Source organism: Mus caroli, unplaced genomic scaffold (genome assembly GCF_978045245.1).
Source record: "Mus caroli unplaced genomic scaffold, Mus_caroli_1 scaffold_9, whole genome shotgun sequence".
NCBI classification, from domain to species: domain Eukaryota; kingdom Metazoa; phylum Chordata; class Mammalia; order Rodentia; family Muridae; genus Mus; species Mus caroli.
The window spans coordinates 21,322,285-21,348,257 of record NW_028227264.1 but is presented as its reverse complement, the minus strand read 5'-3'; the positions used below and the strand labels follow the sequence as shown (position 1 = coordinate 21,348,257).

Sequence of the window (25,973 nt, the reverse complement as noted above, 5' to 3'; positions counted from 1 at the left end):
AACAGATCCTGAAGACATCCAAAACACCATCAGATCCTTCTACCAAAGGCTATACTCAACAAAACTGGAGAACCTGGATGAAATGGACAAGTTCCTAGACAGATACCAGGTACCAAAGTTGAATCAAGATCAGGTTAATGATCTAAACATCCCTATATCCCCCAAAGAAATAGAAGCAGTCATTAATAGTCTCCCAACTAAAAAAAGCCCAGGACCAGATGGGTTTAGTGCAGAGTTCTATCAGACCTTCAAAGAAGATCTAATCCCAGTTCTTCACAAACTATTCCACAAAATAGAAACAGAAGGTACTCTACCCAACTCATTCTATGAAGCCACAATTACTCTGATACCTAAACCACAAAAAGACCCAACAAAGATAGAAAACTTCAGACCGATATCCCTTATGAATATTGATGCAAAAATCCTCAATAAAGTTCTTGCTAACCGAATCCAAGAACACATCAAAACAATCATCCATCCTGACCAAGTAGGTTTCATCCCAGGGATGCAGGGATGGTTCAATATACGGAAATCCATCAACGTAATCCAGTATATAAACAAACTCAAAGACAAAAACCACATGGTCATCTCCTTAGATGCGGAAAAAGCATTTGACAAGATCCAACACCCATTCATGATAAAAGTCTTGGAAAGATCAGGAATTCAAGGCCCATACCTAAACATGATAAAAGCAATCTACAGCAAACCAGTAGCCAACATCAAAGTAAATGGTGAGAAGCTTGAAGCAATCCCTCTAAAATCAGGGACTAGACAAGGCTGTCCACTTTCTCCATACCTATTCAACATTGTACTTGAAGTCCTAGCCAGAGCAATTCGACAACAAAAGGAGATCAAAGGGATACAAATTGGAAAAGATGAGGTCAAAATATCACTTTTTGCAGATGATATGATAGTATATATAAGTGACCCTAAAAATTCCACCAGAGAACTCCTAAGCCTGATAAACAGCTTCGGTGAAGTAGCTGGATATAAAATTAACTCAAACAAATCAATGGCCTTTCTCTACACAAAGAATAAACAGGCTGAGAAAGAAATTAGGGAAACAACACCCTTCTCAATAGTCACAAATAATATAAAATATCTTGGCGTGACTCTAACTAAGGAAGTGAAAGATCTGTATAATAAAAACTTCAAGTCTCTGAAGAAAGAAATTCTAGAAGATCTCAGAAGATGGAAAGATCTCCCATGCTCATGGATTGGCAGGATCAACATTGTAAAAATGGCTATCTTGCCAAAAGCAATCTACAGATTCAATGCAATCCCCATCAAAATTCCAAATCAATTCTTCAACGAATTAGAAAGTGCAATCTGCAAATTCATCTGGAATAACAAAAAACCTAGGATAGCAAAAACTCTTCTCAAGGATATAAGAACCTCTGGTGGAATCACCATGCCGGACCTAAAGCTCTACTACAGAGCAATTGTGATAAAAACTGCATGGTACTGGTATAGTGACAGACAAATAGACCAATGGAACAGAATTGAAGACCCAGAAATGAACCCACACACCTATGGTCACTTGATCTTCGACAAGGGAGCTAAAAACTTCCAGTGGAAGAAAGACAGCATTTTCAACAAATGGTGCTGGCACAACTGGTTGTTAACATGTAGAAGAATGCGAATCGATCCATTCCTATCTCCTTGTACTAAGGTCAAGTCTAAGTGGATCAAGGAACTTCACATAAAACCAGAGACACTGAAACTTATAGAGGAGAAAGTGGGGAAAAGCCTTGAAGATATGGGCACAGGGGAAAAATTCCTGAATAGAACAGTAATGGCTTGTGCTGTAAGATCGAGAATTGACAAGTGGGACCTCATGAAACTACAAAGCTTCTGCAAGGCTAAAGACACCATCAATAAGACAAAAAAACCACCAACAGATTGGGAAAGGATCTTCACCTATCCTAAATCAGATAAGGGACTAATATCCAATATATATAAAGAACTCAAGAAGGTGGACTCCAGAAAGTCAAATAACCCCATTAAAAAATGGGGCTCAGAACTGAACAAAGAATTCTCACCTGAGGAATACCGAATGGCAGAGAAGCACCTGAAAAAATGTTCAACATCCTTAATCATCAGGGAAATGCAAATCAAAACAACCCTGAGATTCCACCTCACACCAGTCAGAATGGCTAAGATCAAAAATTCAGGTGACAGCAGATGCTGGCGAGGATGTGGAGAAAGAGGAACACTCCTCCATTGTTGGTGGGATTGCAAGCTTGTACAACCACTCTGGAAATCAGTCTGGCGGTTCCTCAGAAAATTGGACATAGTACTACCGGAGGATCCAGCAATACCTCTCCTGGACATATATCCAGAAGATGTCCCAACCGGTAAAAAGGACACATGCTCCACTATGTTCATAGCAGCCCTATTTATAATAGCCAGAAGTTGGAAAGAACCCAGATGTCCCTCAACAGAGGAATGGATACAGAAATTATGGTACATTTACACAATGGAGTACTACTCAGCTATTAAAAAGAATGAATTTATGAAATTCCTAGCCAAATGGATGGACCTGGAGGGCATCATCTTGAGTGAAGTAACACAATCACAAAAGAACTCACACAATATGTATTCATTGATAAGTGGATATTAGCCCAAAACTTAGGATACCCAAGATATAAGATACAATTTGCTAAACGCATGAAACTCAAGAAGAATGAAGACCAAAGTGTGGACACTGTGCACCTTCTTAGAATTGGGAACAAAACACCCAGGGAAGGAGCTACAGAGACAAAGTTCGTAGCTGTGATGAAAGGATGGACCATTTAGAGACTGCTGTATCCAGGGATCCGTCCCATAATCAGCTTCTAAACGCTGACACCATTGCATACACTAGCAAGATCTTGCTGAAAGGACCCAAATATAGCTGTCTCTTGTGAGACGATGCCGGGGCCTAGCAAACACAGGAGTGGATGTTCACAGTCAGCTATTGGATGTATCACAGGGCTCCCAATGGAGAAGCTAGAGAAAGTACCCAAGGAGCTAAAGGGATCTGCAACCCTATTGTTGGAACAACATGATGTACTAACCGGAACCCTGGAGCTCTTGTCTCTAGCTGCATATGTATCGAAAGATGGCCTAGTCGGCCATCAATGGAAAGAGAGGCCCATTGGACTTGCAAACTTTATATGCCCCAATATAGGGGAATGCCAGGGCCAAAAGAATGGGAATGGGTGGGTAGGGAAGTGGGGGGCGCTATGGGGGACTTTTGGGATAGTATTGGAAATGTAATTGAGGAAATTATGTAATAAAAATATTAAAAAAAAAAAAAAAAAAAAAAAAAAAAAAAAAACAGAAGTTATGAACCAAATGGATCTAACTGATATACATAGAACATTTCATTGTAAAGCAAAAGAATATACCATCTTCTCAGCAACTCACAGTACCTTCTCCAAAACTGACCATTTAGTTAGTCATGAAACAGGGCTTAACAGATACATGAAGACTGAAATAAACCCATTCACCCTATCAGATCACCATGGACTAAGGCCAGTCTTGAATTCCAACAGAAACAATAGAAAGCATATCATACCAAAGCATATGGGACACAATGAAAGCAGTGCCAAGGGGAAAACTCATAGCTCTAAGTGCCTCCAAATCGAAACTGGAGAGAGCTTAAAATAGCAGCTTGACATCACATCTGAAAGCTCTAGAACAAAAAGAAGCAAATATACCCAAGAGGAGTAGACTACATGAAATCAAACTCAGGGCTGAAATCAACCAAGTAGAAACAAAAAGAACTATACAAAGAATCAACAAAACCAGGAGCTGTTTCTTTGAATATTAACAGTTGAAAATATTAAAATCATATTGTTTTAAAAAGGTTACATTTATAGAAGGAAGGAACTATTATCCACTTTCCATAAGGTAAAATGAAGAAAAAATGTCTACCATTATTAGTCGCTCATCTCATGATTAGCTGGATAAGAAATCTATAAGCATCCTATAGAAACTTGTAAAATTAAAAAAAAGAATATTTAGCAAAATAAAAAAAAAGAAAAAATGTTTTCTCCAAGGGGGTCTCATAGGGGAAACAAACTGCTCTTAAGGGTATTCTGCATGCCCAGCAGTAGATGGCCAACAGAAATGGAACTCAGTAGAAATTTTGGTAGTCCCTTGTCTTATAGTGTCCTGTCAGATTTTCTCTTTTTTAAAATTTTAACTTTTTAAAATTTATTTCACACACACACACACACAAAATTGTGCTTTTTCTTGGGCTCCTTCCCTTCTGTTTTATCCTATTCAGAGTTGTTTTGTTTTGTTTTATTTAATTTTACCTTATTTTTTATTATTCCATAAATGCCTGTTTGTTTTCTAGTAAGAGACAGAAATGGGGTGGATCTGGATGAAAGGCAAGGTAGGGAAGAACTGGGAGGAGTAGAGGAAGGGGAAACCATGATACTGATATATTATATGAGAAAAATATTTTAATCAAATAAATATGTAATGAAAAAAATGAGTACAGAGCTAAACAAAGAATTCTCAACTGAGGAATACCCAATGGCTGAGAAGCACCTAAAGAAATGTTCAACATCCTTAGTCATCAGGGAAATTCAAATCAAAACAACCCTGAGATTCTACCTCACACCAGACAGAATGGCTAAGATAAAAAAATTCAGGTGACATCAGATGCTGGTAAGGATGTGGAGAAAGAGGAACACTCTTCCATTGCTGCTGGGATTGCAAGCTTGTACAACTCTGGAAATCAGTCTATTGGTTCCTCAGAAAATTGGACATAGTACTACCTGAGGACACAGCAATATCAATTCTGGGCATATCTCCAGAAGATGCTCCAACTGGTAATAAGAACACGTGCTCCACTATGTTCATAGCAGCTTTATTTATAATGGTCAGAAGCTGGAAAGAACCCAGATGTCCCTCAATAGAGGAATGGATACAGAAAATGTGGTGCATCTACAAATGGTATACTACTCACCTATTTAAAATGATGAATTTATGAAATTCTTAGGCAAATGGATAACTAGAAAATATCATCCTGCGTAAGGTAACTCAATCATATAATATTCATTCTTGACTCTTCCCTCCAAAGGCCATTATCCGTACCTCCCAGTTACTAGGAAACCCACCCCCCATCCCCACCCCCACACCCCCACCCCCGCCAAGGGGAGATGTCACAGGTACTTAATGCCCTGTGGACCTCGATGCTGTCTCAGAGACACAACTAGATCCTAGACCTTCATGGTCACCTGTAGTTTGGAAAGGAGTTTCTATGTAGTTCCATCTTAAGCTTTATTGTTCACCTGCAAGTGGAATTAGGCATCTCTCAGTCAAACAAAGACAGAATTCCTGAATCACATTTCAATAGGAAATAAGCCAAGTGTAGTAGCTTAAGCCTCTAATCAAAAAAAGTCAGAAATCCTAAGCTGAGACGGGGATTCCTGCAGTTACAACCCAATATAGGTTAGTCTGAGCTATAGAGAAAGAATCTGTCTAATATAAAAGTCAAAAAAAGGATTGCATCAGAGGGAAAAATTTACCAGCTTAAAACTATGACAATAAAAAGTATACATTAATAACAAGTATTCTTGGAATTTATCAACATAGAAATAATACCAGCAATCAAGAACATTTCAATATGTATTGACAACTTTTCCAAGTATATGGGGCTCAATTTTTTTCTTTACTTTTCCATTATACGTAGGAATGTTTGCTTGCAAGTCTGTCTGTGCATTGTATTTGCAGAGTCTGAGGAAGCCAGAGTTACAGACAGGTCCATTGTTATCTCTGGTTCTGAGCTGCCATGGAGTGCTGGTAACTGAATCCTTGTCCTCAGGAAGAGCAGTTAGTACTCTACACTACTGAGCTACCTCTTCAGGCCTAAGTCTTGGAAGTTTTGTAATTTCTTCTATGAAACCAAGTAATCCTGATTCGAATATGGATTTGATTATTTCTCTGCTGTTTACTTTCCTGTAGTGTACTATCAAGTGAGTCATGTCTAAACCATCCTGTTGACTTTATCAAAGGCAAATTATACAAGGAATTCAAACCTTTATGGGAGGGGACATTAGAAAGACATCCTGGAACCTGATAAAACAGGTTTACAAGACTAAGAATTAACTTGGTTTTTTATTCTTTTGAACACAACATTAATTAGGCTTTTATGCATATGTTTGAAAACTTCTATACGTCTTTAAAAACATTACAAAATAAGTGAGGGATCAGCCAATTTATGAATCACAGTGAAAATGAGCGGCCACCTTTAAGTCCTTGATTTAAACATATACCAACTTGTACAGCTTTAGGATTGTGGCCTATGTGATGTTCCCTAAAAGGCAGGTCACTGAGGAGATGTGACTATTTGTGACACTGTTTTCTCTTTCTTCTATACACAACTGAGTAGATGTTAGTTAATACATAATAATATCTTGACATATTTTTCTTACCTTAAGAATCATATTTTTAACTGCTCAAATTTTGGGCTCAGTTAATAGAGTCCTGCATATGACTCTATGCTGAGCAAGAGACAGCCCCTAAGAGTATCGGTGTCTTATTTCCTACTACAAAGGGATTTAAAGACTATATATTTAAATTTGAGGCTTAAAACATTTAACGAAGGTCAACAAATAGAATTTTATAGAGGGCAAGAAAAGGGTCACTGATTTAGGGAAAACAAATGACACAAACCAGAAGGGGACACAGTAGGAAATGGTCAGATCCAAGCTCATCTAATTCCATTACATCTAGAAATAAATTTTACATTTATTGAAAATACAGAAGGTAGATTTATGTGTTCAGGTCCCAGCTGAAGCATAATTCATCACTTAACAGTAACGGGGCTGGGCACTCAATGTCCCCAGTGATTTTCTGCTGTGAGTCTCTCCAATCCCCAACTAAACCAAAAATCTACTCAGGAATCAACTTGGTGGTTGAGGAATTCTCCCTCAAGATTTTGCCAGAGACAATGAGTTTGATGGCTTTTCGAAACCAAGGATAAAAGAAAGCATAAATCAAAGGGTTCATGGCTGAGTTATAGTAAACGATCCAAACTAGGATTTCATACACATACGTGGGCGTGATGAACCCTAGGAAAGCATCAATGATGGAGTCAATGAAGTATGGCAGCCATGAAAGGAGGAAGGCAGCCACTGCGATGCCCAGGGTTTTGGCTGCTTTCCTCTCCCTCTTGGCAACCCTGTCCTTGTAGCTATCTGATGCCCTGGCAGTCTGCTTGTTCATCTTCTCAATGTTCTGAGCCTGCTGTTTAGCAATGAGGAAAATCTTAGAATAGACAGTTATCATCACAAGGGTGGGGATAAGAAATAATAGGAAATTGATGAAGACCCAGGTTTGATTCACTGCGATTTGACAGCCACCCACACAGGTGAGGGCACTCACTAGATCCTCCAGCCCAGCATCATTGGCCCCTGTATAAAGGAGGGCAAAGCTGTAGATGATGGACAGGAGCCAGGAGAAGGTGATGCACTTGCCAGAAACAGATGCAGTAAACCTGGTGGGGTAGATCAGGGGGTCACTGACTGCAATATATCTATCAACAGAGATGAAGCACAAGTGGAAGAGAGAGGAATAGCAGAATGACCCTTCAAAACAAGAATGGAATTTACAGTAACTCTCCCCAAAGTACCAGCAACCCTCCACAGACCTCACCATGCTAAAGGGCATCACCATCACCCCTACCAAGAAGTCAGCACAGGCCAGGGATGCCACCAGGAAGTTGGCAGGAGAGTGCAGCTGCCTGAAATGAAGAATTGATGTCATCACCAGGAGGTTTCCACACACAGCCAGCACAGCCCCAAAGCCAAAGACTGAATAGAGGATGAGGCGAGGGCCTGGAGAGTATGGACTCCTGACACAGGATCTGTTCAGGTTCTCATAGCACAGCTCTGCAGATGTGGCAGAGAACAGATCTCTGCTCAGGATGCTGTCTTTGTCCCAGGGAAAACTGTCATCACCTGTAGCCATGTATGCTACTCCAAAGATCCTCAGAAAAAATACAGGATGTAATTCCTAGTGCATTTTGATTTCCTGAAAGAGTTTTTCCCTATTCCACAGTAAACCTTCCTAATTCCATGAAGGCTCTTTAAGTCTGTTTTAATTTTTAATCTTTGCTTCACCTATTTTTTCACATCTCAAAAGCACCAATGTATTCTGAGATGCACATTTAAATCTGACCTGCTATTAGCATTCTCAGCCTTATTTAACCTTAATACCCCAAGCACTCTTAACCCCCAGGAAAGTGTCCTAATGAAGCCAAATACAGGTTGTCCCTAGAACCAAGTCCCAATGGTGTAAGGTGAGATAAATTGAGAGCTTGCCAATGAACATGATGTTTACACTACAGCTAAAATTTCCTCTGCTAATTGGATGGTGACAAAAGACCTTTCTGTATAATGTAGGTGGTTGTGACTTCTATTCCCATAGAACTTCACTCAGAATTTGTTGTTTTGTTCATTTATCAGAGATGGTCTTTACCCTTTGTGAGAAATATTATTTATGACATTTCTATTGAAAGTGATCAAAATTCCTGCATAATTTTTTTTCTTTCAAACATTGATTTGTGTTATGGAAAGTAGATCTAGAGTCATGAAAACACCTTCCTTTCTCCTTTTAGTTTTAATATTTTTGCTTTGGAAAATTGAGCACTTCGACATCCAGAAGTTACTCATGGAATGTAGCATGGGGACTCTGAAAACACGTGCGAGTGTCTTCTCTGTGGGCTTTGTTTGGTTTAAAGGAATCACTGGAAAGATACTGTAAAAATCCAATGTGGAAGGAATGTTCAGAGTGTGGGTGCTCACATATGATTCCATTCTACTCAAGAAATGTGTCTGTTTCCCCCCAAAATACTGTTACAGAATCTCTATACGTTCTAAATACAGTTTGTCTTTGGAATATTTGGAAATTGGTAGTATTGTTTGGTTGGGTTTGTTGTTTTTTCTCATGTAAATCATACTTTAAATACTTCCCATTAAAATTTTAATAATTTAAGGCCATTTTTGCTTTCATAAGCACAAATGAACATGAAACTTCCCTTTTGGCTCAATTTTAGCCATCTTGGCATTCTTATTTCTCATCATCATCATAAATAATAATAAAAAAACATCAATAATAGTATACAAGACTTGACTACCATAACAACAAAAGGATAGTACACTTCAAATTACACTCATGGTTCTATGCTAATAAAGCCACACTTTGATAGTTGGGAGTTTCCCAGTAAGTAGGTGCTGGCAGTGCACATGTGGCAATGGGTGTGTGCACCCTCAGAGCCTTGTAGTGCCTAGGGGACACAAATGCCCACTCTCCTTTCCAGTGCTTAGACAGAAGAAACAGTGGATTCTCAGAACAAGTGGGCTAGCTACAATATCAGTATTAGCAAGCTGTAGGTTCAGCTGAGAGACTTGCCTCAAAGAATCATGGAAGTACAAGTATACAAGTGTCCCAAGGTCACCTGTAAGCTTCTACACATGTGCACTCACATGTACACACTCATACAGATGCCAAAAATTGACCCGTTCAGCAGGTCCAGTTATTCGAGGGTCTCGAGGGGACCTTCTCCTAAGAACCAAATGGGGGGTAGAGAGAAACGAGGGTCTTGTGCGAATAACAACACGGAAACGTTTTGAATTGCATCAGGACCCCAGAAACGTTTTGAGAAAGGCCTGAGGTTTAAATGCACAAGCAAAAGGGGAAGTGCCTTTCAGCAGGAGGAATGGGGCAGAGGAAATGCACCTCAGCAGGAAGGATGGGGCAGTGGAAAAAGAGGAAGTACTTCTCAGCAGGAGGGATGGCTCAGCGGAAATTTTTCTTTTGGCGACTACAAGGAGAAGCAGGAACTTGGCGGTATCAGGGTACATCTTGAGGTCAGGACATCTGGCACTGACTTAGGGCTGGAACAATCTGTGGTTGTTCTCTGAGCGGTGCGTCGGTGGCCCACTTTTGACCCTCTTTTCTTCTGGGGGCAGGGCGGGGAGGCCCAATTCAGAGATCAGGACAATAGCGTTGCCTTAATAGCTCCCAACAAAAAATAATGAGAAGAAATAATATTTCATTCTCTGTTTTATTGTAAGCTATCCATTTTATTATTTGAGATGTCTTGCCTATAGTTTATGATTTAGGGATTATTGATTTAGTTTTAATTGTGTGAATTTCAGATGGCACCATATTACTTTTTAATATATCTCAAGGGTCATGTAAAATTTCTGTAGGTCACAATTTCAAACATTCATTCTGGTTATAATTTCCATTTCTATGACAAATATCCCAAAATCTATGTTTATATTTTATAATATTAATGTTTGTCCAAGAAATTAAACTGATATTTTCCTGTAATATTTGATATCCAAAGAAGTTTATTTTAAATTCAAGGAAGATCTGAATAACTTCCTTAGTAATTTTTAAATAACCCTATACTCCAATACCATTTCTTAAACAATCTATTCTTTTCCCATATCTTATTCTACATTATGGGGTTTTTCTTTTATTAACAACATTGTAAAAAATATTGTTGTTTGTAGAAAATAAAAAGAACATAACTGTATATTATAATACTGGACATACAAAATTACAGATAAAGTGTAAAAGAATTCCACAAAAGACCATCTAGATCATGGAGAAGTTGCACAATGGTTAGGAACACCTGTTACTCTTACAGAGGACCTGTGTTCAGTTTCCATGACCGACATGTTGGCTCAAAACTTTCTGAAAATCCAGTTCCGAGAGATCTTATATTGTCTTCTGCTCTCCATTGGCACCAAAATGCACTTGGTACACAGACATACTTGTAAGAACAGCACTCACATATTAAGTAAATAAATACAATAAATATTTTTACATTTAAAAGTAAACCTCTATTACAGGAATTACATCTATTCTCATAGAAAGACATGGATGGGAGCCTTGCATAGACAATAATTAGTGAAAGAAAACATCAGCATCTAGGATAATTTAAGGGGACTAGGAAACACTGCAGAAATGATTATTTAGGAAAGCATATTTCTATTATGACATTCAAGATGATCATACAACCAAAAAGCTACTAGAATGAAGGCTATGCCATGAAACTTAGATGTTATTTCCCCTCCCTGCTTTCCAGCAGCATGGCCATGGATTATATAACTGTCATGATCACAACAAAATTCCCTGAAGTATCAAGAGCTTCCTTAAAAAAAAAAAAAAAAAAAAAAAAAAAGAGCTTCCTTAATTACAGATTGGGCTGGGTTCCAATGTGATGAATTAGTAGTAGGTGTCAGGCTACAGCAATAAAGCTTAAATCAAAATATGTGGAGACGAGTTATAGGAGTTAACCAGCAAGATGTTTGTAAAATAAGGAAAGCTGTTAGGAACTTTTTAAAATAATCAGTGAAGGACCAGATCATACATAGTCATGGATGATCATACATAGACATAGACGATCACACATAATCATAGATGATCACACATCATCAGATATTATCATAGTCAGGGATAATCATACATAACCATAGTTGGTCACACATAGTCAGAGATGATCGTGCAGGGTCATAGATAATCACAAATGCTAATAATTTGACCCCAGCTTTGGTAGCATTTCTTTCTCCTCTTACCATGCTGTCTTAGTCAGGGTTTCTATTCCTGCACAAATGCCATTGTTACCTCCTTCCAGCCTAGCAAGGCTGGCTCTGACCATTCCCCACTTAGGCGGAGCCACCTGCTGTGCTGCTTCTCATCACTCTCCTTTGATGTGCCACTACCTGTGACCTGCCTGAGGCCGAACAGTTTCTCCAAGATTTTCTGGAGTTAGCCCCTAACTGTGATCTTCTTTTAGTTCCTACTAAAAGGCTGATCTGACAACTTCAAAGGAACTTTGCTTGACTGGGAATGGGGCTCCCTGTTCTTTATAAAGCATGTTTGCTAACATTAAAGTTGAATCTTGATCAGAATACTGTCTTGACTCCATTTCCCTCTTTACCTGCCTAAATTCCCTCTTTTCTTTCAGTTCCAAGATGCATACCAAGCTCGAACCCAGACATGAGAGCCGCAGGCCGGCCCCAACACACCATATCCAAGAAGCAAGTTGGGGAGGAAAGGGTTTATTAGGCTTACACTTCCATATTGCTGTTCATCACCAAAGGAAGTCAGGACTGGAACTCAAGCAGGGCAAGGAGCAGGAGCTGATGCAGAGGCCATGGAGGGATGTTACTTTCTGGCTTGCTTCTCTTGGCTTACTCAGCTTGCTTGCCTATAGAACCCAAGACTACCAGTCCAGGGATGGCACCACCCACAATGGGCCCTCCCCCTTGATCACCAATTGAGAAAATGCCTTACTGCTGGATCTCATGGAGGCATTTCCTCACCTGAAGCTCCTTTCTCTGTGATAACTCCAGCTTGTGTCAAGTTGACACACAAAACCAACCATCACATCGTGCTGACTTTCAAAATCCTGAAGCATGATTCTCCATACTGGGAAAGAGACCTGGAATTGGTGTCGGGAAGCAGGATGGGCCATCTATGGAACGAGCTAAAGCTTAGGATAATAGAGACTCTATTAGCATGACCCTAGTTAAGACTCATAGCAATAGGGGATATAGAACCTGAAATGTACATCTCCTGTACCCAGACAAGACTTCCAATGTAGGGAGAAGGACACCAACCCAGCCATAAAATCTTAGACATACAAAGTGTCCTGCCTACAAGATGTTCATGGATAAAGTTGGAGCAGAAATTGAAAGAATGACCAACCAATGACTGGCATAACTTGAGATTCATTCTAGGAAAGTGAGAACCCACCTCGGACACGATTAATTATATTCTGCTGTACTTGCAGACTGGTGCCTAGCAAACTGTCATCTGAGAGGCTTCACCCAGTGGCTGATGAGTGCTGATGCAGACACCCATATGCAGCGCTCTGGGAATCTTCTGGAAGAGGGAGAGGAAGTATTGAAGGATCCAGAGAGGTCAAGGACACTTCATGAAAACCTACAGAATCAAGTAACCTGGAACCATGGGGGTCCACAGAGACTGAACCAGCAATCAAGGAGCATGCAAGGGATGGATCTAGGCCTTATAAACATGTGTAGCAGATGTTTAGCTTGGTTTTTATGTGGGAACTGTAATAGCAGAAGCAGGGCCTGTTTCTGACTCTGTTGCAAATTAAAAGGTAGAAATCCCTGTCCAATAACTGGGCTGCCTTGTCTAGCCTCAGTAGGAGAATCTGCACCTAGTTCTACTGCAATTTGTTGGGCCAAGAGTGGTTGATATCCATGGGAGGACACCTCTTCAATAAGAAAGGGAGGTGGGATGGGAGAAGAGGTGGTGACAGTGAAGGACTAGGAGGAAAGGAGGGAGGAAAACCTGTGATTGGGAAGTAAAGTAAATTAATTTATTAGTAAAAATTATTCTCCTTCTGTGTAACATTTTCTGCCTTTTTAATTTGTTTTTCTAGTCACTATAAAAATATGACTATATACAATATGTAAAATAGAGGCATGTCTGAAAAATAAGACAATCTATGAATACTCAGCTGTCATTTATATCTTACTGACATCTTTCAATTGATAGTTCCTGAAACCCAGGATCATAGACCCTAGTAGAGTCGGGGCAGAATCCAGGAGATGCTGATGCAAATTTCTGACACAGACACTGTGAATGAGGTGGGATAGACCAGAGGGTCAGCGATGTACCTGTCAATAGAGATGCTCAGGTGGGAGAGAGAGAGAGCTAAGTGCTACATCACAACAGGTGTGGAAACTGCAGGAACTTCTTCTAAAGCTCCAGCAGCTCTCCATGAACCTGACCATGCTGAAGGGCATCCCAGAGAACCCCACTCAGAAATCAGAATAGGACAGAAAGACATAGTAAATTCCAGTTGCTTGAAATTGAGGATCGACATCATCTTCAGGAGGTTCCAACCACGGCTAACCCAACCATGAAGCCAATGACTCTGTTGGAGATAACCAAGGGCCCAGGAGACTAGGATTTCTCCTAGAATTCCCTCAGGCTCTTGTAGAGGATGAGTGTGCATGAGAATCATATACTATTGCATTGGTGTTCATTTGGACACACGTTTTGAATGTTCATCAATGGCATAAGACAGACAGTTTGAGTTTTGCCAAAAGTAGGAAAAAAAAAAACCTTCATTAACTTGGAATTAACCTGAGTCCCCCTCACATCTTGATTTCAGGTTTATTCTTTGAACCAATAAAGCAGTTGTGGAGTCTACTTAAAACTGTGTGTTCCATAAATGTCATAGTTATGGTCATGTCTCATGTCTCACTGTAGTCTGCAAAATATATGTTACTTCAGCAACAATTAGTCTTCATATACATCTGCCAAACCTTCTGCTGCCACAGGTGGTCTCTTAGTTTTAGTTTCACCAGTCCTTGTCAGTATCTGGTCTGTATGTCTAGCACCTTCCTCATTGTTAAAGCCCTGATATGTGATGAGGTTTGACATGTGTTACTCAGTTCTCACAACTTCCAATTGTCATGCTCAGTAATGAGACAGAAAATCTCCCAGGAAACACACCAAACTTCACATCAGAGACACCATGATAATGGAGTCCCAGAGGGTCAGACATGAACAATGAGAAATAACTTGCATCAATCTTTTCTTACGTTTAAGACAGAACAGCCTTGGTGGTAAAGCCTGGTGGAGGCAATTGAGAAATGGAAATGAAGGATATTTTCAGTTAAAATAAAGTAGAAAAAGTTATAACCATGCAGATGCATATACTTACAAATAACCCAATACAGCTAAGCATGGTGGCACACATCTTTAATCCCAACAGGGAAGAGACGGAGGCAGGTGAATTTCTACAAGTTCAACACTGGATGGTCTATATAGCCAGTTCCAGGCCATCCAGGGCTACAGAGTGAGATTGTCCCATAAAGAAAGGTAATATATCATAATTGCTGACTCTGTCTATGTTGACTTGTGTAGTGTGGATATCAGAGGTATATATGATGGGCATCTTGGTCTTCCCCTTAACTATGCGATAGAGTCTCTACCAAAAACCTAGAGCTCAATATTCCCCACTGAACGAGGCAGGCTGGCCAATGAACCCTCTAGATCACGTCTGTGAGCCAAGGTGTGGGAATGACAGGTCCACACTGTCACAGGTGCCCTTACATGTGAGTCTGAGTATGGGTTTGTGCATGTGCATGTAAGTGCAAATGAAGCCAGAATCCACTGACTTTTGAGATACAGGCAGTTGGGAGCCATGTGATGTGGGTGCTGGCTCTTGAAAAACATTAGTAAAGATCCTGTAACTTGGAATCATCCATGTGATGAAGATGTGAACCATTCCTACTTAGAGAAGGGTGTGGGTGATGATGACTGAGCTCATGCAGACAATTCTCTATTAATGAGTCTAAGCATTTCATTGACATCATAAATAATTATACCAGTTCATCTTGATTTACTACATAATCTCTTTGTAGTTTACATACCTTTCTTATAGATACTGTTATTGCCAAAGGAATCCTTGGAGATGAGAGTGAAACTATATGGAGTTATGCTTGCTCCAGTAATAGTCACCATATACTTAGCAGCCAATCTCCCCTTTTTCTTTTTTGGTAAAGAAAGCCTCAATAATCAGTAACAATGAGCATTCAAAATTTGGATTTCTTTCAACTTCAGTTCAATACCTCAGTCCATAACTGAGTGATGCTGTCACCTTTCCTTCCTGTGGTAGATACGCAGACATGCAGAATGGTGTGATTGAACAAGATACATGTATTTCTTTATATTCATTATACTATAGCCATTTCTGCATCTATCCCACAAGGAGGGGCAACGTGAAGATCAAAGTTCATGAGATAATTTTATAGCCAATTGTATCTGCTCACAGCCCCCACTGTGTGATCCCCATCTCTGTCTTACGCCTCTGATCATGATGCTCATCTTCAGTACTCCATGGGAAGCCCCACATCCAGAAGTCTTGCTTTCTTGCTAGACTAGCTTGTTTCCTTCTCAGCTCCCGCATGGGCTCCATGCAGGCTCTGCCAAGGCTCCATGTCTTCCCATGCGTGTTCCAGGTCATGTGGAAGGCACACTTCTTTGTTATATGACAGAAAGGGCTAGTGGAGGTTTCTCCCTGTCACTCAAATTACATTCCTAATTCTACCATCCTTCTGCTCCAAGTATGCACAGGAAAAGCTAAAGAGTATTTCTGAATAAGGAGACTCAATTAGTAACTAAAGCTTAAACCCTCTTGTCAATATCTTATTCAAAGGAGTGAAGATGCTTTAGACAACATGACCATATAGAAATATACCACAAAGTTTTTTGTCATGGGGACTTCCAACAGGAATTGGAAATGATCCACTGAAAAGGCTGGCCCATATGTCTTTGGGCTGGGGGTAGGATTCTCCCAATGGATTCACCCAATGGGTGTACTGTATCAGAGAGCTTACACTTATGTGGAGACCACACTGAGACCTTCATACATGACCCCACATGATTACTGGGCAAAGGGATGCTATTTTGCTAGTACCAATGCTCTCTATGTTTTGTCATTCTCAATTCTGGACATTGAGTGAGTTTATAAAAGAGACGGAATGGAGAAACGGAACTATAAGAGACACCATTGTCTGCTCTGGAAGTGGGTAGCATAGCCATCTAAAATAATATGTCAAACTGTACATGGTTTTGGAGATTTAAATTACATTTGAATTGATATTCATTGAAATTCATATAAATTAAATTTGTAACAACTGATTGACTATGGAATTTATCAGGTGGATTTATCAAAGCTGCTAAATTGATGGAGGGACCATAAACAGCAGAGAAAAATGATAAAGCCATTTTATATTTGTGATACACCACATTTAGACGAAAGTTAAAGCAGAGACCCTTTAACAGCTCAGGATTTACTGTACAATTAGAGGTATGGAAGAATGTGATGGTTAAGGCCTCTTCCTTGTTCCTTTTCTGAATACTTTAAATACTCACCAGCATACTATCACAGGTTTTAAAATACCTCATTCATTTGTTGAAAATAAATAGTAAGTGATTTTTTTAATATTTTGGATATATCTTAAATTTTTATATTTATGCATTCATTATCAAAATTTATATTTATTGTAGAGAAAATGTTCAGCAAGATGTCATCACTAGATTACTGAGTTCATATTAAGGCTCGATACTCTAAAATCAGACGAGCAAGATGTGGGCAGCAACCCACCATAATCTATAATAGTCTGATGGTGGAGCACAGCCCTGGGATTGTTACATAAGCTCTGGACCATGTAGCAGCCTGAAAAGTGTAGAGGAAGTAGTCAGATCACATAAGGAAAAAAGGTCTGTATATTTCTAGTAACTGATGGAGCATCCCCACATCTTAGTAGTCAAATTGTTAAATCAATGTTCACTATGTTCACTACCTAACATCACACTAACTACGTACAATGTTTTGCTTGCATTATTCCTAAATTCTCACTGAAAGTCCTGAAGTGTCAGACATACCACTGACAGATAAAAAACATAAGTGATCAAATTGATGGAAAAAACAAAAGAGTATATATATATATATATATATATATATATATATATATATATATATACACACACATATATAATACCTGCACACATACATATGTATACCTATAAGAATATGTACATAAATGTGCACATACACATACATACACATATATTTATTTTAATTTTGTTAATGAAAATCCTTTTACCCTAAAATAATTATGTAAAATTTATGTGTTCCACAATTATACTAAACTACTTGGCATCAGTGAGTGAGCCTTGTTCTCCTCTGAGATGGCAGAATATTTAGCACCACCTCCTTAGTTTGCATCTTACAATGCTATTAGGCATAAGCATTGGCCTCTTCTAACCTAACACTAACAGAGGAACAATCAATCCTACACTATTTACCAGGGTTTGGTGAAGAGTAAAGGTGCTGTCAGCACTGACTAAACAGTGTACAAGATTCCATGTGCTCTTCTGAAAGGCTAAGTTCCCTCCATTGTGAGATTGCAGCAGAGTCCCTGTGATTACTACCGGGTAACTCAATGCAAAGTCAATGAAGTAAGGGCTCATGAATGAAACCAGCAGGAGCAGAGAGATCCCTCCAGATTAATGATGGAATAACTAACTGTTCAGCTTTATATTCAGTTTTTGAATATTTATAAAAATATTCAGAAGAGTATAATGATCAAGGAAGGGAGGGACATGGTAAAATGACTTATCGAACAAGTTTCAAACATGTCTTTGTCAGGATTACTATGGCTGTGTGTTGGGGGCACAAATGTCCATACATACGAAGATAACACAAGGGGAGACGGGAATAGGATCACACCTAAGGGAGAGCTTTACCAGTTTAAAATGTATCTGATAGTAAAAGGTGACCTACATTGATAATAAATAATCTTGGTGTTTGTTAGCATAGAAATTGGAAAATAATAGCAAGCAAGACCATTTTAACGTATCAATGACTCATCAATTATATTAGGATCAAATGTCTCCTTCATTTTTGCACTATAAGTAAGGATGTTTTGCTTGCCTGTCTGTTAACAATGTGCTTGCAGTGCCTGTGGAGGCCAGAGTTACAGACAGGGCCAATGTTAGTATCTGCTGAGCTATCTCTCCAATCCCAAGGCTTAGACTTCTAATTTCTTGTCTGAAACATACTTATCTGGAACAGAATATGGTGATTGCTTATTTTGCTGCTGTATACTGTTCTCTCTCTCTCTCTCTCTCTCTCTCTCTCTCTCTCTCTCTCTCTCTCTCTCTCTCTCTCTCTCTCTCTCTTTTTACTGTTAAGGAAATCAACTCAAAAACACCCAGTTGGCATTATCAAGGGTAAATTTTAATAGGAATTCAGGCATTCAGGGGAGAGGGCTTTGCAAAGACATTAGTAGATCCTAATAGAATGTATTTCCAGACTGGAGCTGACTACATATTTCGTCCTTTATCTTGGCATTTTCTTCTTTTGAACACATTATTAATTTGGCTTTTGTAAATCTTATAAAAAAAACTTCTGTAAAGTTTTACAAACTATATTAAATAAACAAGGGACCAACTAATTTATAAATCACACTAAACAAAAAATGATGGTTTTGAAATCCTTGATTTAAATATAAAACAACTTATAAAGCTTTAGGATTGTGACCATTCCTTTATGTGTTTGCTCCCTAGAAAGCAGGTCTCTAAGTAGATGTTACTGTGTGTGACACTGTTTTCCTTTTCCTCTGTAATCAACTGAGTAGGGGTTAATTAATACATAAACATCTTGGCTTATTTTTCTGGCCATAAGAATCACATTTTTAACTGTGCTAATCTGGGCCTCAACTAATAGAGACCCACATATCTTGCCTTTCCAAGAAAGAGGGAGCCCCTGAGAATCACTGTTTCACTTATATTGTTTTAAAAAGATGTAAAGGGATTTAAATAGTACATATTCAAACTTGAAGCCGAAAGTGTTTAACAAAAACCAACATTATAATTTTAGAGAAGAAGGTAAGAAAGCAAAAGGCCATGGATCCAGGGAACCAGGCAACACTGATCAGCACAAGTCTCAGGGTAATCTAATGCTATTAACTCTAGAAATTAATCATACATTTGTCGCAAAACACAGAACCTGGATTTATATGTTGGGTAACAGTTGAAGCATATTTCATCACTTGACAAGAGCAGATCTGGGCGTTCTGTCTCCCAAGCCATCTTCTGATGTGAATCTCTCCAATCCCCGACTAAACCAAGAATCTATTCAGGAAACAAGTTGGTGGTTGAGGAATTCACTCTCAGAATTTTGCCAGTGACAATGAGTTTGATGGCTTTTCGAAACCAAGGATAAAAGAAAGCATAAATCAAAGGGTTCATGGCTGAGTTATAGTAAGCAATCCAAACTAGGATTTCATACACATATGTGGGCGTGATGAATCCTAGGAAAGCATCAATGATGGAGTCAATGAAGTATGGCAGCCATGAAAGGAGGAAGGCAGCCACTGCGATGCCCAGGGTTTTGGCTGCTTTCCTCTCCCTCTTGGCCACCCTGTCCTTGTAGCTCTCTGATGCCCTGGCAGTCTGCTTGTTCATCTTCTCAATGTTCTGAGCCTGCTGTTTAGCAATGAGGAAAATCTTAGAGTAGACAGTCATCATCACAAGGGTGGGGATAAGAAATAATACGAAGTTGATGAAGACCCAGCTTTGATTCGCTGGGACTTGACAGCCACCCACACAGGTGAGAGCACTCACTAGATCCTCCAGCCCAGCATCATTGGCCCCTGTGTAAAGGAGGGAAAAGCTGTAAATGGTGGACAGGAGCCAGGAGAAAGTGATGCACTTGCCAGAAACAGATGCAGTGAACCTGGTGGGGTAGATCAGAGGGTCACTGACTGCAATGTATCTATCAACAGAGATGAAGCACAAGTGGAAGATAGAAGAGTAACAGAATGACCCTTCAAAACAAGAATGGAATTTACAGTAACTCTCCCCAAAGTACCAGCAGCCCTCCACAGACCTCACCATGCTAAAGGGCATCACCATCACCCCTACCAAGAAGTCAGCACAGGCCAGGGATGCCACCAGGAAGTTGGCAGGAGAGTGCAGCTGCCTGAAATGAAGAATTGATGTCATCACCAGGAGGTTTCCACACACAGCCAGCACAGCCCCAAAGCCAAAGACTGCATAGAGGATGAGGCGAGGGCCTCGGGAGTATGGGCTCCTGACACAGGATCTGTTCAGGTTCTCATAGCACAGCTCTGCAGATGTGGCAGAGAGCAGATCTCTGCTCAGGATGTTGTCTTGGTCCCAGAGAAAACTGTCATCATCTGTAGCCATGTATGCTACTCCAAAGATCCTCAGAAAAAAATATCAAATTTTCATATCCTAAATGTTTCCTTCCTCATCCACAGTTAAACCTTCCTAATGACATGAAGGCTCTTTAAGTCTTTTTAATTTTTTTCTCTGCTTCTTCTATATCTTCACATATCAAAAGCACCAGTGTATTTTGCAATGCACATTTAAATCTCACCTTTTATTAACATTCTCAGTCTTTTTAAACTAACCTACCTTAATGTGATAAGCACTTCCCACCCTCAGGAAGTGCCCTAATGATGCGGAATGCAGTTTGTCCCTAGGACTGAATCCCTGTGGTATAAGGTGAGATAAAGTCAGGGCTTAGCAGTAAGTGTGTTGTTTATTTCACTTCACAACCACCTTTTTCTCTTGCAAATTTGCTAATGACAACTGACCCTTTGGCATAATGTAATTGGATGTGATATCTGTCCCAATAGAACTTTACCACGACTTTGAAGATTTGTTCATTTCTTAGAGATGGCTTGTATCCTTTGTGAGAAATGTTATCTATGACAGTCCTGCTGAAAATGATCAAGATTCCTGAATAAAAGTTTTCTTTTCTCAAGCATTGGTCTGTGTTAAAGAATCAAGAACTTCATGAGTGTCATGAGAACACCTTCCTTCCTCCAGTTTCAGCTTTAATATTTTTGGTTTGGAATATTAAGGGCATTAACAGCCAAAATTTGCTCATGGAATGTAGCATGGGGCCTTTGTAAACAAGCAGGACTTTCTTCCCCATGGGCCCTGTGTGGTTTAAGGGTGATGTGCAATTTCTGTGTCACCATTTCAAACATCAAATATTCATCTTCTTAGTTTCCATTCTGTGACAATTCTCCCAAGACCTAAGTTTATAATTTATAGTACTAATATTTTGTCCATGAAATCAACCCAACATTTATTTTTAATATTTCATACCTAAAGGAAATAATAATAATTTTGTAAAGGATATGAGTAACTTAATTTGAAGGTTTTTGAACAGCCTTATACTCCAATGTTATTTCTTTTTTTTTTTTTTTTTTTTTTTTTTTTTTTTTGTAGTTTTTTCTTTTTTTTTTTTTTTTTTTTTTTTTTTAATATTTTTATTACATAATTTCCTCAATTACATTTCCAATACTATCCCAAAAGTCCCCCATAGCGCCCCCCACTTCCCTACCCACCCATTCCCATTCTTTTGGCCCTGGCATTCCCCTATATTGGGGCATATAAAGTTTGCAAGTCCAATGGGCCTCTCTTTCCATTGATGGCCGACTAGGTCATCTTTCGATACATATGCAGCTAGAGACAAGAGCTCCAGGGTTCCGGTTAGTGCATCATGTTGTTCCAACAATAGGGTTGCAGATCCCTTTAGCTCCTTGGGTACTTTCTCTAGCTTCTCCATTGGGAGCCCTGTGATACATCCAATAGCTGACTGTGAACATCCACTCCTGTGTTTGCTAGGCCCCGGCATCGTCTCACAAGAGACAGCTATATTTGGGTCCTTTCAGCAAGATCTTGCTAGTGTATGCAATGGTGTCAGCGTTTAGAAGCTGATTATGGGACGGATCCCTGGATACAGCAGTCTCTAAATGGACCATCCTTTCATCACAGCTACGAACTTTGTCTCTGTAGCTCCTTCCCTGGGTGTTTTGTTCCCAATTCTAAGAAGGTGCACAGTGTCCACACTTTGGTCTTCATTCTTCTTGAGTTTCATGCGTTTAGCAAATTGTATCTTATATCTTGGGTATCCTAAGTTTTGGGCTAATATCCACTTATCAATGAATACATATTGTGTGAGTTCTTTTGTGATTGTGTTACTTCACTCAAGATGATGCCCTCCAGGTCCATCCATTTGGCTAGGAATTTCATAAATTCATTCTTTTTAATAGCTGAGTAGTACTCCATTGTGTAAATGTACCATAATTTCTGTATCCATTCCTCTGTTGAGGGACATCTGGGTTCTTTCCAGCTTCTGGCTATTATAAATAGGGCTGCTATGAACATAGTGGAGCATGTGTCCTTCTTACCGGTTGGGACATCTTCTGGATATATGCCCAGGAGAGGTATTGCTGGATCCTCCGGTAGTACTATGTCCAATTTTCTGAGGAACCGCCAGACTGATTTCCAGAGTGGTTGTACAAGCTTGCAATCCCACCAACAATGGAGGAGTGTTCCTCTTTCTCCACATCCTCGCCAGCATCTGCTGTCACCTGAATTTTTGATCTTAGCCATTCTGACTGGTGTGAGGTGGAATCTCAGGGTTGTTTTGATTTGCATTTCCCTGATGATTAAGGATGTTGAACATTTTTTCAGGTGCTTCTCTGCCATTCGGTATTCCTCAGGTGAGAATTCTTTGTTCAGTTCTGAGCCCCATTTTTTAATGGGGTTATTTGACTTTCTGGAGTCCACCTTCTTGAGTTCTTTATATATATTGGATATTAGTCCCTTATCTGATTTAGGATAGGTGAAGATCCTTTCCCAATCTGTTGGTGGTTTTTTTGTCTTATTGATGGTGTCTTTAGCCTTGCAGAAGCTTTGTAGTTTCATGAGGTCCCACTTGTCAATTCTCGATCTTACAGCACAAGCCATTACTGTTCTATTCAGGAATTTTTCCCCTGTGCCCATATCTTCAAGGCTTTTCCCCACTTTCTCCTCTATAAGTTTCAGTGTCTCTGGTTTTATGTGAAGTTCCTTGATCCACTTAGACTTGACCTTAGTACAAGGAGAGAGGAATGGATCGATTCGCATTCTTCTACATGTTAACAACCAGTTGTGCCAGCACCATTTGTTGAAAATGCTGTCTTTCTTCCACTGGATGTTTTTAGCTCCCTTGTCGAAGATCAAGTGACCATAGGTGTGTGGGTTCATTTCTGGGTCTTCAATTCTATTCCATTGGTCTATTTGTCTGTCACTATACCAGTACCATGCAGTTTTTATCACAATTGCTCTGTAGTAGAGCTTTAGGTCCGGCATGGTGATTCCACCAGAGGTTCTTTTATCCTTGAGAAGAGTTTTTGCTATCCTAGGTTTTTTGTTATTCCAGATGAATTTGCAGATTGCACTTTCTAATTTGTTGAAGAATTGATTTGGAATTTTGATGGGGATTGCATTGAATCTGTAGATTGCTTTTGGCAAGATAGCCATTTTTACAATGTTGATCCTGCCAATCCATGAGCATGGGAGATCTTTCCATCTTCTGAGATCTTCTAGAATTTCTTTCTTCAGAGACTTGAAGTTTTTATTATACAGATCTTTCACTTCCTTAGTTAGAGTCACGCCAAGATATTTTATATTATTTGTGACTATTGAGAAGGGTGTTGTTTCCCTAATTTCTTTCTCAGCCTGTTTATTCTTTGTGTAGAGAAAGGCCATTGATTTGTTTGAGTTAATTTTATATCCAGCTACTTCACCGAAGCTGTTTATCAGGCTTAGGAGTTCTCTGGTGGAATTTTTAGGGTCACTTATATATACTATCATATCATCTGCAAAAAGTGATATTTTGACTTCCTCTTTTCCAATTTGTATCCCTTTGATCTCCTTTTGTTGTCGAATTGCTCTGGCTAGGACTTCAAGTACAATGTTGAATAGGTATGGAGAAAGTGGACAGCCTTGTCTAGTCCCTGATTTTAGAGGGATTGCTTCAAGCTTCTCACCATTTACTTTGATGTTGGCTACTGGTTTGCTGTAGATTGCTTTTATCATGTTTAGGTATGGGCCTTGAATTCCTGATCTTTCCAAGACTTTTATCATGAATGGGTGTTGGATCTTGTCAAATGCTTTTTCCGCATCTAAGGAGATGACCATGTGGTTTTTATCTTTGAGTTTGTTTATATACTGGATTACGTTGATGGATTTCCGTATATTGAACCATCCCTGCATCCCTGGGATGAAACCTACTTGGTCAGGATGGATGATTGTTTTGATGTGTTCTTGGATTCGGTTAGCAAGAACTTTATTGAGGATTTTTGCATCAATATTCATAAGGGATATTGGTCTGAAGTTTTCTATCTTTGTTGGGTCTTTTTGTGGTTTAGGTATCAGAGTAATTGTGGCTTCATAGAATGAGTTGGGTAGAGTACCTTCTGTTTCTATTTTGTGGAATAGTTTGTGAAGAACTGGGATTAGATCTTCTTTGAAGGTCTGATAGAACTCTGCACTAAACCCATCTGGTCCTGGGCTTTTTTTAGTTGGGAGACTATTAATGACTGCTTCTATTTCTTTGGGGGATATAGGGCTGTTTAGATCATTAACCTGATCTTGATTCAACTTTGGTACCTGGTATCTGTCTAGGAACTTGTCCATTTCATCCAGGTTCTCCAGTTTTGTTGAGTATAGCCTTTGGTAGAAGGATCTGATGGTGTTTTGGATGTCTTCAGGATCTGTTGTTATGTCTCCTTTTTCATTTCTGATTTTGTTAATTAGGATGCTTTCCCTGTGCCCTCTAGTGAGTCTGGCTAAGGGTTTATCTATCTTGTTGATTTTCTCAAAGAACCAGCTCCTTGATTGGTTGATTCTTTGAATAGTTTTTCTTGTTTCTACTTGGTTGATTTCACCCCTGAGTTTGATTATTTCCTGCCGTCTACTCCTCTTGGGTGAATTTGCTTCCTTTTGTTCTAGTGCTTTTAGGTGTGTTGTCAAGCTGCTAATGTGTGCTCTCTCTAGTTTCCTTTTGGAGGCACTCAGAGCTATGAGTTTTCCTCTTAAAAATGCTTTCATTGCGTCCCATAAGTTTGGGTATGTTGTGGCTTCATTTTCATTGAACTCTAAAAAGTCCTTAATTTCTTTCTTTATTCCTTCCTTGACCAAGGTATCATTGAGAAGAGTGTTGTTCAGTTTCCACGTGAAGGTTGGCTTTCTATTATTTATTTTGTTATTGAAGATCAGCCTTAGTCCATGGTGATCTGATAGGATGCATGGGACAATTTCAATATTTTTATATCTGTTGAGGCCTGTTTTGTGACCAATTATGTGGTCAATTTTGGAGAAGGTACCATGAGGTGCTGAGAAGAAGGTATATCCTTTTGTTTTAGGATAGAATGTTCTGTAGATATCTGCCAGATCCATTTGATTCATAATTTCTCTTAGTTTCACTGTGTCCCTGTTTAGTTTCTGTTTCCATGATCTGTCCATTGGTGAAAGTGGTGTGTTGAAGTCTCCCACTATTATTGTATGAGGTGCAATGTGTGCTTTGAGAA

General features: G+C 39.4%; 2 protein-coding genes across 2 annotated transcripts; both read right to left on the bottom strand.

The window, feature by feature from the left end:
* Positions 1–6,894: 6,894 nt before the first annotated feature.
* On the bottom strand, positions 6,895–7,971 carry LOC110288394 (trace amine-associated receptor 7d). The gene has a single exon (XM_021154752.1). It carries the CDS (start codon positions 7,969–7,971, stop codon positions 6,895–6,897), a length of 1,077 nt encoding a protein of 358 aa, XP_021010411.1.
* An 11,736-nt stretch (positions 7,972–19,707) lies between these two features.
* On the bottom strand, positions 19,708–20,784 carry LOC110288395 (trace amine-associated receptor 7d-like). Its single transcript, XM_021154753.1, has one exon. The coding sequence runs from the start codon at positions 20,782–20,784 to the stop codon at positions 19,708–19,710; it is 1,077 nt and encodes a 358-aa protein (XP_021010412.1).
* Between the last annotated feature and the right edge of the window lie 5,189 nt (positions 20,785–25,973).